The sequence below is a fragment of the Oncorhynchus masou genome, unplaced genomic scaffold, assembly GCF_036934945.1.
Source record: "Oncorhynchus masou masou isolate Uvic2021 unplaced genomic scaffold, UVic_Omas_1.1 unplaced_scaffold_2___fragment_2___debris, whole genome shotgun sequence".
In the NCBI taxonomy this organism is placed as follows: Eukaryota; Metazoa; Chordata; class Actinopteri; order Salmoniformes; family Salmonidae; genus Oncorhynchus; species Oncorhynchus masou.
The window spans coordinates 81068-93213 of record NW_027016544.1 but is presented as its reverse complement, the minus strand read 5'-3'; the positions used below and the strand labels follow the sequence as shown (position 1 = coordinate 93213).

The following is a 12146-nucleotide window of genomic DNA, read 5'->3' as shown; positions in this document are numbered from 1 at the left end:
TCATAAAAGTGCATTGAAATGACTTGTCTGGTCACTTGGCGACACCACTCAAATCCTCGTCTTATGTTGCACCTACCCCACTTTTCCAGGACAATTCTTATCATGTTACTGAATTCATCCAGAGTATTTTCTGATTTCATTATCTACAAATGTGGCGAAAAGTACAGTAAATGTAAATGCACGTAAAATCAACAGTGTAATATTTGGATTCAGTCTTGTGTAAGGTGAACTGTTGTATCCTCAACCTTTGTCTAATACTCCAAACTAGTCCCTTTCATTTGCTACCATGCTTATGCATTTAATATTTATTCTGTAAGAAACATTTCAATTTAGTCCTATCAATATACAGTGCATTCGGAAAGTATTCAGACCCTTTGACTTTTTACACATTTTATTATGTTACAGCCTTAGTCTAAAATTGATTAAATTAAATGTTTTTCCTCATCAATCTACACACAGTAGCCCATAATGACAAAGCGAATACAGGTTTTTAAAATGTTTTGCAAATGTATAAAATAAAATAAAGCAGAATACTTATTTACATAAGTATTCAGAACCTTTTCTACGATACTCAAAATTGAGCTCAGGTGCATCCTGTTTCCATTGATCCTTGAGATGTTTCTACAGCTTGATTAGAGTACACCTGTGGTAAATTAAATTGATTGGTGTTACGGATACCAGTATCCTGTGTGTGTATCCTGTGTGTGTGTGTGTGTATCCTGTGTTCTTTTCTCTCCTTCTCCCCTCACAGGTGAAAATCATCACTCCCCAATCAGTCACCAATCCAATCATCAATCAGAAGACACACCTCCTCCTGTTTCCTACCCTATCACAGTTCCTTTCCCTTGGTTTAAAAACCCTGTCAGTAGTTTGCTCTAGAGCTCAATCTCTCTGTAAATGCCATGTCTGTAGGTCTCTGTGTCACTCTCTCTTTGTGTATTAATCTCTCTTTTGTTTGAGCACCTCCATAGCACTTTGTCCTCACCTGTGAGTATTGTTTTTGGTTATGGTGTTTGTTTGCTGGTGGGAAAAGGGGAAACCAAGACAAGTCGCCCATGGGCATACACTACCCGTAGGTAGACTTTGTTAAATACACTAGTTAGAACTGGGCGGACCACCCACTGTATTTTGGGTTAGTTAGTTAGCTGTTGTTAAAGTAGGCTAGTCTAGCTTAGGGGTGTTTTTGAATACTTATTGTTTGTTTCCTTGGGTCCAGCTCAGCCCCTTTTCAGTCAGGATTGATGGAAAGATGAACGGAACAAAGTACAGAGAGATCCTTGATGAAAACCTGCTACAGAGCACTCAGGACCTCAGACCGGGGCGAAGGTTCACCTTCCAAGAGGACAACCACCCTAAACACACAGTCAAAACAATGCAGGAGTGGCTACAGGACAAGTCTCTGAATGTCCTTGAGTAGCCCAGCCAGAGCCCGGACATAAACCTGATCAAACATCTCTGGAAAGACCTGAAAATAGCTGTACAGCGATGCTCCCCATCCAATCTGACAGAGCTTGAGAGGATCTCTAGAGAAGAATGGGAGAAACTCCCCAAGTACAAGTGTGTCAAGCATGTAGCGTCATACACAAGAAGACTCAAGACTGTAATCGCTGTCAAAGGTGCATCAACAAAGTACTGTGTGAAGGGTCTGAATACTTGTGTAAATATAATATTTCAGTTTTTTTTATATAACTTTAGAAACATTTCTAAAAACCTGTTTTTATGGGGTATTGTGTGTGGATTGATGAGAGAAAAAAACGATTCATTCATTTTAGAATACGTCTGTAACGTAACAAAATGTGGAAAAATTCAAGGAGTCTGAATCATTTCCAAATGCACTGTAGGCCAAATCTCGTGAGTTCAAAGGGTTAAGCAAGAGAAGTATATAAGTGTATGAATAAGGAGAACTTACATAAGAAGAAAATGTCCATCACGGATTCCACAGACTGCTTCTCCATGCCATCAACCCAACCCAAAGGTGCATAATATAAAACTATGGCATCAGAAACAACAGTTAGACTGCAACAGAGGTGAAGATATCTGAAATGTGATACAGGTACAGTAATCTGATCTGATCACAATAATGTTGTCTTAAAGAAAATCTCACAACAAGATATAAAAGCCAGTGAGCTTGCCTGAGACATAATCCATCTAAATTCATGGTTGACCACCTCTACAACCATAGGAACATTCAGGAACTCCTTGTTCTTCAAAACCTCTTCGGGAGGCCCTTTCAGGAACACACCATCAATGCAGGGCCCATGAATGCCTGAACCTAAAATACAGATATTTTTATTATCTTCCGTGCATATGATAATAGACCAACATGCCAAACATAAGCCACATCAAACAGAACTGAATGACCTCATACTTTTTTGATGGTGTGAGTATGTCCCTCTGACGCACTGCACAATCTTCTCAGTTGTGCTGTCATCACACTCTGCCAGATTGGACATCATCTTGAATGGAAGAGGTATTCACCTGCCATTAACAAACCCTCTCAGAGTAGACTGGTTACTATTTTAGGTCATAGTCAGGGCCATCATGTTATTCATATTGTAACCAATGGTTACTTTTGTACCAGCATTAATGGGGGCAGGGTGGGTGTGGACCTGGATGCTGTGTTACATAGGTATTCATGAGTACCTTGGCATTGGCCAGTGGGTTGTTGGTAGTAATGGGCCTCCAGTGGTGCCACTCCACTCATAGGGATGGCTCTGGGAAACAGGCCCTCAGCTAACGGACACAACACCTGTCAGGTGATAGACAGAGCCATTGGGTCAAACAGTGCTACTCTCTTTGGTTTTGATGGTTTACACTGAGGTATAAATTCAACCACACCTCTTCTTTTGTACCTGACCATCTCACTGCTGTGTCACATTGTCTTTCTCATACCTACCAGCATGGATGCACTAATGCCCCAGGTAGATTGTCCGAAGATGGTGACTGAGTCTGGGTCTCCCCCAAAATCCATGATATTATCACGAACCCACTGAAGGCTGGCAATCTGGTCCAAGAAGCCCCAGTTACCACCTGCATGTTTGTCTCCTGTACTTGAAGCAAATAAACAATACACCTGGTGTTGTAATGTCTAAGGTTGCAATTGTTTTGGCACACCTGGCACATCAAATTAACATTCAAGGCACCATTGTAAAACATACTATTGTTCAGTTAGAGTTTAAGGCACTTAATGCGAATTGGAGTAAATGTAGAGTAACACTGGTGAAATGTTGTCAAGGTCATACCTTAAGAAACCCAGGATGCTAAAGCGATACTGAATGACAACCACAACCACATTCTGATAGGCCACCAGGGCCGATCCATCATATTGGAAGGTTCCACCCACAGCTAAGCCTCCCCATGGATCCAAACCATAACCCGAGTAAGGGGTAGTTTGGTGCAAGTTCAGACGTGTCTGTCAGTAAGACTTGAAGTCATATTGTCCAATAGGTAAAAAGGAGGGGAGTAGGATCAGGTTGTAGGTTAAATCAGGACAAAATCTGTAATGCAATATGTACCTGTTTGAGCTAACAAAGTGCTGAAAAGGCCTACGGCCAGGCAAAAACTCAACAGAAACTGTTTCATCATGGCTGTTACTTTCAGAGAGAAAGAGAAATTCAGACTGATGAAAACACATACATTACATAGGCATTCAAATCAACATAAACACGCACACACTCACATACACACAAACCAGTGACTATCAGTGTTAACTGTCATTGGTTGTCAGTCAGTGATTTGAAATTCCAATTTCTACTTAAACATAACAGAAGAACAGAGAAGAAGACATGTAGCTACAATACAAGACAGTGAAAATAACAACTGTTTAACACACAGGTACTCAAATGTTATTCTACTCTTCTTTGTCAGTGTGTTATAACAGGAACACAACCCTAGAGGATGGTGGCCAAAGTTGAGGTGACACATAGTCCTTACCATATGAGGTAACATGGTACAGCAATGGAATGAATAAACAGGAAGTGTGTTGTGAAGTGCTGTGTCACACATGCGCAGACACACACAGAACAATGACCTTTAGTTAACAACTCAACGGATTATCTCTAGCACTCTCTCTGCGGCTCTCTGTCAGTTAAGTTACTGTATATAGTGTATGGTAGCAAGCCACTTATGGTAGCACCAGTATTTATTAGATACTATGCTTTTTCAAGCACCTGAATGGCCCTAAATAGCGAGTGCTACTACAAATGAACTTCATGCATACTCATGTCCACATGGGCGTCACGTCTCGTGGCTATATTCACTTCATTTTGTGTGAAAAATATGTCCTGATGGTCGAAGAATTGTTTATTACAAAGCTGTTTATTAGAATAATTGTAGCAGCAACGTGTTCCTGGTCAAAAGAACATCAATCCTTTTGTTTTCTATTTGGTGGTAAAAACGTAGTTGTACACTGAGTCGATACATTGAGTCCATACATTCATTCTATACACTGTACTTTGCAAGATAAAATAGTCAAGACGCATGACACCATTGAGCTCAATTGAAGAGATTGTCTATTAGATTTGATAAAGTACATATGCACACAAAATACACAAAAAAAAGAAACATAAGCACTTAAGACTGACAAAGATACACCTTTCTTCCTACTGGATTTGAACACAGGGTTAAGAAGTCACCAGATATGCTGGTTATTGGGTTAGCTTACTAGGGATACATTCATAGTGGTTTGGTGTGGAATAACGTCCTGCGCAAAAAGGAATGTGTACAATGTAATGGTGAATATCTGTCTCCTTAATGTTGATGAAATGAAGCACAAAAGATGGACAAAGGTAAAGAGAAGGCATTCGAAATGAATCTGTACCCAGTGCTCAATGTTATTGCATAGCAAACGTCACATCCGAAATGTGTCATGTGAGAGGAATACCAAACAAGGTCTAATACATTGAAACATTTGCCTCCCTTTATACAGATAAATATGTTAAATACATTCCATGTGAGTGTACGCAAAGAACAGCATTATTAACCATGCAAATAACCTTAAAAAAAGACACAAGTGGATATTGCACACCCTTTCCAACTAGTCCTGACAACTCAGCCCTCTTCTTGGTCAACCCCAGAGCAGGAATTTAAACATATCCATTTGTCAGAAGGTGAATCCAGTGATCCCTCTCTCAGAAGAACCCGGGGTTCGTGTGCTCTATGACGCAGCGTCTGCAGTGGCGCCTAACGAATCGCAGTGCCTCCGGCGACACCTCGCAGTCCTGTACGTTGAGCAGCTGCAGGTCGCAGCAGTTCGCGGCTATGGCCCGTAGCCCTCGACCCGTCACGCTCTCGCACGCCCTCAGGCTCAGCCTCCTCAGGCCCTGGCAATACAGTGCCAGCTGCTCCAGCCCGCTGTCTGACACCAACGGGCACTTGCCAACATCCAGGGACTTGAGTTTGGGGCAGCTCCTGGCCAAGTGTCCCAGGCCGTGGTCCGTGAGGCCTTCGCAGCCCCGCGCATTCAGGTACCGGAGCCGCGGGCAGTAGCGAGCCACGTAGCGCACCCCCACGTCTGTGATGCGGCCGCAGTGGGCCACACTCAGGTAGCGCAGGCAGCCCTCCAGGCGGGCCACCTCGCGCAGCCCGAAATCCCCCACCAGGCGGCAGTCGCTGAGGCTGAGCTCCCTGACGGAGGGGCAGTGCAGAGCCAGGTGGCGCAGGGCTTCGTCAGTGAGGCGCGTGCAGCGCCGCAGGTAGAGGTGTGTGAGGCGGGGGCAGTGGGAGGCAATGGTGCGGAGGCCCTGGTCCTCCAGGGAAAAACAGTCAGACATGTCCAGGTAGTGGATGGAGATCTGCTGGCCATGCAGTGGAGAGAGCTGGACTGAAGCCTCCTGGGTGAGGCTGATGCAGGTCACCTTGGAACAGCCTGGAGGAACAGAAGGGGCTTATTACAAAGACAGCCATGTAATCGTAACTGGTCTTGGTTTATAACTTCAAGCAATTTACATATTTTGTTGTCTGACCATTCTCTCTTAGTATAGCATACACAATTTCCTTATAATTTGTACTAATGTTGCAGCTATGTGAGAAAAGACCACTTGAGGGTGCCAAAGTAGAACCTGCTATATTGCCTAACCATACTTCTTGAAAGACATGACCAAATTCAGAATACAAATAACACATCAGGGGACCAACATTTTCCAGCAAAATAAATACATCTTCATTTCATTATTTCTACAACCACGACCATTCAAGTCTATTTTTACAACAAAGGACTTCCTCATGGCACTGACTTTGCTTTGTCACCAAAGCCGAGTCAAAGTAAAAAAAAAGTTGTGCCATTTCCTTAATGAAAGCACCAGACTAGCCCTCTTACTCCTGTTAGGTAAAGGAGTCCTGCTTTCAAAGCTAAGTAGGTCTTTCCTCTCCCACTAGGGACCCAATGGCTGGAAGAGCTTCCATGCTCCTTTAATGTTTTTCCCAGCTTTGGGAGAAAACCAGGACTGAAATGAATTTCTCTTTAAGGAAAGTTCACAGATGTGTGTGATGCAGGGCCGGCCCCCACATTAGGCAAGATTAGGCAGCAGCCTAGGGCTGCAGATTGACAGGGGAGGCATTTTCCGAGCTAAACTGACCAAGATGTACCTCCAACAACACATAATACATCCCATAATTCTGCTAAAAAACAGTGATCATTTATCTCACCCAGTGGCATATGGGCTATTTAGGTGAGCGTTGATGCCTCCCCATGATAAGCAGTGCCCACTTTGTAAAAAAAACATATTTAAAAAATAAAAAAAAGGTCTAACAAAGCATGTAGCCTATAGCCTACGGTACAAAGTGTATGTGGCATTTTCTGTAGCCTACAGTCTGGCAATTACATTTATGAAAATCTCATGAGACAGACACTTTTTACATCATGCACATTTCTCAGATCAAATAGCCAAGTGGTCACCAACCTTTTCTGAGACAAGATCCCTTTCGCAGTCAAAAAGCAAGCCGAGATCTACCGCTTCATTAAAAAAAAAACATAACTTAAAAAACGTAACATTAACCTAATAAAAACAGTTATGTAGGAATACGGTTTGTGCATTAGGCCGAATACATTATCACAGCATATTTGCTATATGCCTGGCCTGCCAATGTTGTTCTTCTCAGACCATATTATCTTTCAAAACTCAAGCTTTGATAACAAAATAGATCAGTTGGTGTAGCACTTACGAGGCACAGCTGAGCATGAATTGAAATCATTTGTTTTGATTTTATTTTACTGGACTAATGCTACCTGCATCTGATGGTCATGGTGCTTTAAAGGCAACTGGAATCTCTGAGGTCAAATCACGACATCAGTGATCTTCAGGTTGAAAAGTTAGAGCTCTAGAAAGATGCCAGAGTTTCCAACTATATTTTTCAGAGTTAGTTTTTTTCAGAGTTCCGAGGTGTCTTGAATGCACTGAATTAGTCTCAGAGGAGGGAAGGAGAAAGCAGCAAAGGGTCTGACCTCTCATGGTCTCTGCTCAGTTTCCTTCCCTCTGGTGAGACTGACCAGAGAGAGGGCACGCCGTCTTCCGCCTGATGGCAAAACTTGAGTAGCACCGCATCAGTCTCGTGCAAAAATGAATGTTGTTCCTATGACCAGAGACAGTGAAATATTCCTCCATATTAAAATAGAGACAACGAAATGCGAATAAAAATAAAAACACAGGGCTATCGACAGCTACTCATTCACTGCAGCTGCAGCGCTAGTGGAAGTTTGGAGAAGCGCGTTTTACGTTTTGTAATAGTGTTGAATCAAAACAGTGTTGACAGTGCTGAATAAAAGTGCATGACCTCACTCAATACAGCAGCTCTTTGCTGTATTCTTTGACAGTCTCTCTCTGGTCATTGTTTAAAAAGTTATTAAATCTTACATAGGCTAGTATCAAACTTTGCTGTGGCCGGGGTCATTGAAGCTCGAGGCACGGTGATGTGACCTATTCGAATTGCCAGAGCAGTAAGCACATTCAATTTAGCCACAGATCTCCTGGTCCGTCCGGTAGGGGGAGTTTGTATTTTCAGACAAATGAAATGGTTCAAAATGGGATCACTGCCTACCCAGTGTGATCGCAATCGACCGGTTGGTGACCACTAAAACAGCTTAACCTGGTGCCCAATCAAATGAAAAATGTGCTTTGATTTGTATATGACGTGTTAACAAACAAGATGTCCTAAAACAGGACAGGTGAAGGTGAAGTGGACAATATGCAATGGAAAATCAAGCTCCTCAGAACTGCTGCCCGGGAGTTTCACCCCGTGGGCTAAATTGTCATGATAATCAGTGGTATTTGTACATTTTTGACGAGCTGCGTCATAGCGAAAAACAAAATACTTCTGCATTTCTGCCGTGTAAACACATGGATTCTCATTGCAAATAGGCTTAGGATGACTCCTGATAAAGTTTGGTAGCTGATGTAGAGCTTAATCAGCCAAATTGAACAGTCACAGGAATCAGGACTAATAAAGCAAATGCAACTGCCTGTTTTATGGATGGGCATTCCTAAAATTCCATTGCGGGCCGACAATGACTTTATATTTTTTTAAATTGCATTATGATAACATTGTGACCCCAGTAGAAGTAGTACATTTGGGGCAGTAGGTAGCCTAGTGGTTAGAGCGTTGGGCCAGTAACCTAAAGGTTGCTGGATTGATTCCCCGAGCTGACAAGGTCTACCGCTGAACCCCTGAACAAGGCAGAACAAGCCACTATTCCCCGATAGGCTGTCACTGTAAATAAGATTGTGTTCTTAACTGACTTGCCTAGTTAAATAAAAGAAGTAACACTAATGAGACATTTTAGATAAAACAGGATTTTCTGAAACGCAGGCCACATGTGCTCAAAACTAAGGTCATTCATTGAGAATTAATTACAAAAGTGATATGGTTAATAATTTTGCTCACAATGTTATTTCCCTTCATTTAAATTGAGTAACACCAAATGACATTTTGGAGCAATTTGCTTACCCTTAGTACTTTAAACAATGCATAAACAATGTTTTTCAGTATAAAAGACTTGCATTATGTTTTATCATTCATAAACAGTTCAATAAAACAACAACATTTATGATGTGTAACTAATTGTCATGTTCAAGTGTTTTTCATGGTTGCAACGGCAAGGGACACAAATGCCAATGCAAATCAATAACGACCCCGATAATAACCACAGGAAACTGGGCATTCCTCTGATATACGATGTGAACATCTGTGAAGCATTTGCATAAAATCTGATTCTTCACTCATTCAGAGTCTCCAACCACTTCTGAACTGAACTGGTCCCCAACCTCCCATGGTTACCTGAGACATTGAGGTGCTCCAGGTTGGGGCAACAGGAAACCACCTCGAAAACGGCCTCGTTGGAGATGTTGTAGCAACCGGTCACCTCTAGGCGGCGCAGCTCCGGGCAACACTGAGCCACTGCATGCAGCCCCCGGTCAGTGAGCCTCCGGCAGCCGCTGGCCACTACTGTCTCCAGGGTCAGACACACGTTGGGGGTGTCCTGACACAGCCGGTGGGTCAGCACCCTCAGGGCACGGTCGGCATGGAGCAGCTCGCCTGTCAGACGCACGGTGCTCCACAGGCGCGGGTCCCATGCCAGGTTGTACCAGCGCCGGCACACCCGTGCACAGCAGCACAGCTGATTGGTGGGAAGGTGAGAGAAGATCTGCAGGAGGGCATGATCAGGGAGGAGGTCGATGGGGGCGTAGTGTTGACCTTTAGATTGGCGGGAGCGGGTCTGGGTGCCTGGCTGGGGGTGCACCATGGCGACGGTCTCTGCAGAGCCAGAAGGGGAGGTGGATTCATGGCCATTGATGGATAGGGCTGGGGAGGAGAGGGAAGGGGACTTTGTGGGCAGGATGAGGCCAGGGCTGGGGGTGCTCAATGTCCGTGTGCTGCGGTCTGAGTCTGAGAGAAAGAGAGAGAGATATATAAATAGAGAGAAAACAATCAGAAGCACAGTTCATACTACCATAGAGATATGTCACGTCAGAGACATAATGCAGCCTGAGAAATATTTTTTTTTTATATGAAAAAAAATCCCACACACAAGTCATTAGCCATTTTTCTTCTCTTCCCCATAATCTCATTGTCAAGAAACATATGTCCATTGTTGTAGAACACTTTGTATTACCATATTTACACTTTGAAAATGGTGCAGTCCATTTCATATTGTTCAAAGTTCCAGCCATGAGAGAACGGCATCAAATGTGGTACCTATCAACTGGCTTTTATTAAAGCTTTCGGCACAGATGGTGCCATGCAGTCTTCTATCATCAATGACTAACACAAACTATAGGGTTACCATGGATCTCATTATCTTGTTTTGGGATGTTTGTGTGAAAATGAAGTGTCAAGTTTATCTTGCATGCACTTGTACAATGGTCACAGGGCCTCTTCATCAGATAAACTTGCTCTGTTCAAAGGCGGCGGTTAGGGAGTTTGGTGCTGCGGTCGGCGTTGTATGGTTGGCCATATGTAAACACTGAGGCCCCTCCAGACTGCAGATGTGCGCTGAGTGCCGCCGTGCCGAGGGAAGGAGGGAGTCGTGAGAAGCTGCAAGCTGGATCCCATCACCGTGGCGTGAGAGAGGAGGATCCCCCATCTCTTTTTTTGGCCCTGGAGCTGGATCTGATTCCTGAGAGCGACCCATCACACTGGGACACGGAGTGCTCTCCTCCGATGCGATCACCATCTCCTCATCACCCCTCAAAGCGGCCCGTCCCTTCTCAAAGGTTTTGTACAGAGTGGTTGTAATCATTGAAAGAAGTCACCTCGCCGTCCCGGTGTGGGAGAGTGGAATCGTTATTGGCTAAAAACAGAAAGAATCTAAATTGCACGCTCTCCTCACCTCCTTCTCAAAAACCCAATGGAGGAGAAGGTCAGAGGGGAGGGACCTCTGGCTTTCTCATCCAGTGGGTTTTGAGAGGGAGACAAGGAGAGAGGAAAGATGAAGCGAGGAGTATGCAATTGAGATATTCCCTTAATACGAATCCTCTGACTGGGTCACAGACACAATTGCATGATACAAGTGAGGAGGGGGAAATACGACAGTGTATAAATCTCATCTCCTACACAAATAATAAAAAAAACTGGAGAGTGTGGGAAACATTTTCACCATTTGATACCCCACGATTATAAATGGTTTCCCGAAAGTCCAACAAATGATGCGTTTTGGATGATCCACCTATATGGGGCATATAGGGGTTATGGCTAGACTTTGGTTCTTTATGAGGGGGAACAACCCTGATAAAAAGCTGCGGCTCGTTACACAATGTAATGGGATGTCTAAAATCAAGTTTACAGCCTACTGCATTCAGGAAAAGTCTCTACAGTGTAATATATCATGCAGGTATACAAATAGAGTTTAGGCATTGGGTATGTCCAGAATTGGAGGGGATTTAGAGAGAAAATGGGAACAGACAGGTAGACAGATAATGTCTGTCAGTTATGTAGATTTATTTATGTAGATTTATAGATTTTCAGAGACAGAGCACACTGTTTCTACATAATGTATGTCTGTTGCTGCGTGACAAACGAACATTGACCCCGCTAATGCCTGTTAGTTAGATTTGTGTGCGAGCAGAGCACAGACAGGCGGACAGACAGACAGCGACCCTCCTAAAGTTTGTCCCGTAGATTTGTATTCCAGACCTGACCTGAGATCAGACTCCTCCTGACCAGGTTGTGATGACATACCCAGACTCAGGCCCTCTGGGGAACATGATACAAGACTACAACACAAAGTGAAAAAATATGTTGACTCAACACTCACAGAGGCTTCAGAAAACAACTAAAAAAACATCATCTCTGCCATATAGAATGGCTTAGAGAAAATGTAAAAATGTGTATAGAAAATAACATGGCTTGGAGGACTAGGGACAACACTAGTTGTGGAAATGCTTGCAGAAATCCTTAGTCTTATTCCATTATTTCTTTTAGATTAGTATGAATACATCATGCATGCGGTCCCATTCAGTGTTGGAGCTTTCGGGTTGCGGGTTGGGGGTTCTCAAGAACTAGCGCTGGCATTGGTCTGCATTTAAATGCTTTGCCCATTCTCATACTGGGTGGTCCATTCATAGTGGGTTCCACTTGATACACTACATGACCAAAAGTATGTGGGCATTAATATCATGGGCATTAATATGGAGTTGGTCCCCCATTTGCTGCTA

The 12146-nt window shown here is 43.5% G+C and overlaps 1 protein-coding gene across 1 annotated transcript in view; it reads right to left on the bottom strand.

Annotated features, from left to right (window-relative positions):
* Nucleotides 1-4298: 4298 nt before the first annotated feature.
* The window catches only part of LOC135538710 (F-box/LRR-repeat protein 7-like), a 39710-nt gene continuing 31862 nt past the window's right edge, over nucleotides 4299-12146 (bottom strand). Inside the window, exons 3-4 of the mRNA XM_064964617.1 lie at nucleotides 9271-9879; nucleotides 4299-5866 (exon numbers count right to left, since the gene is read on the bottom strand). Coding sequence (XP_064820689.1) covers nucleotides 5130-5866; nucleotides 9271-9879 — 1346 coding nt within the window. The 3' untranslated portion in view covers nucleotides 4299-5129. The remainder of the gene's footprint in view (nucleotides 5867-9270; nucleotides 9880-12146) is intronic.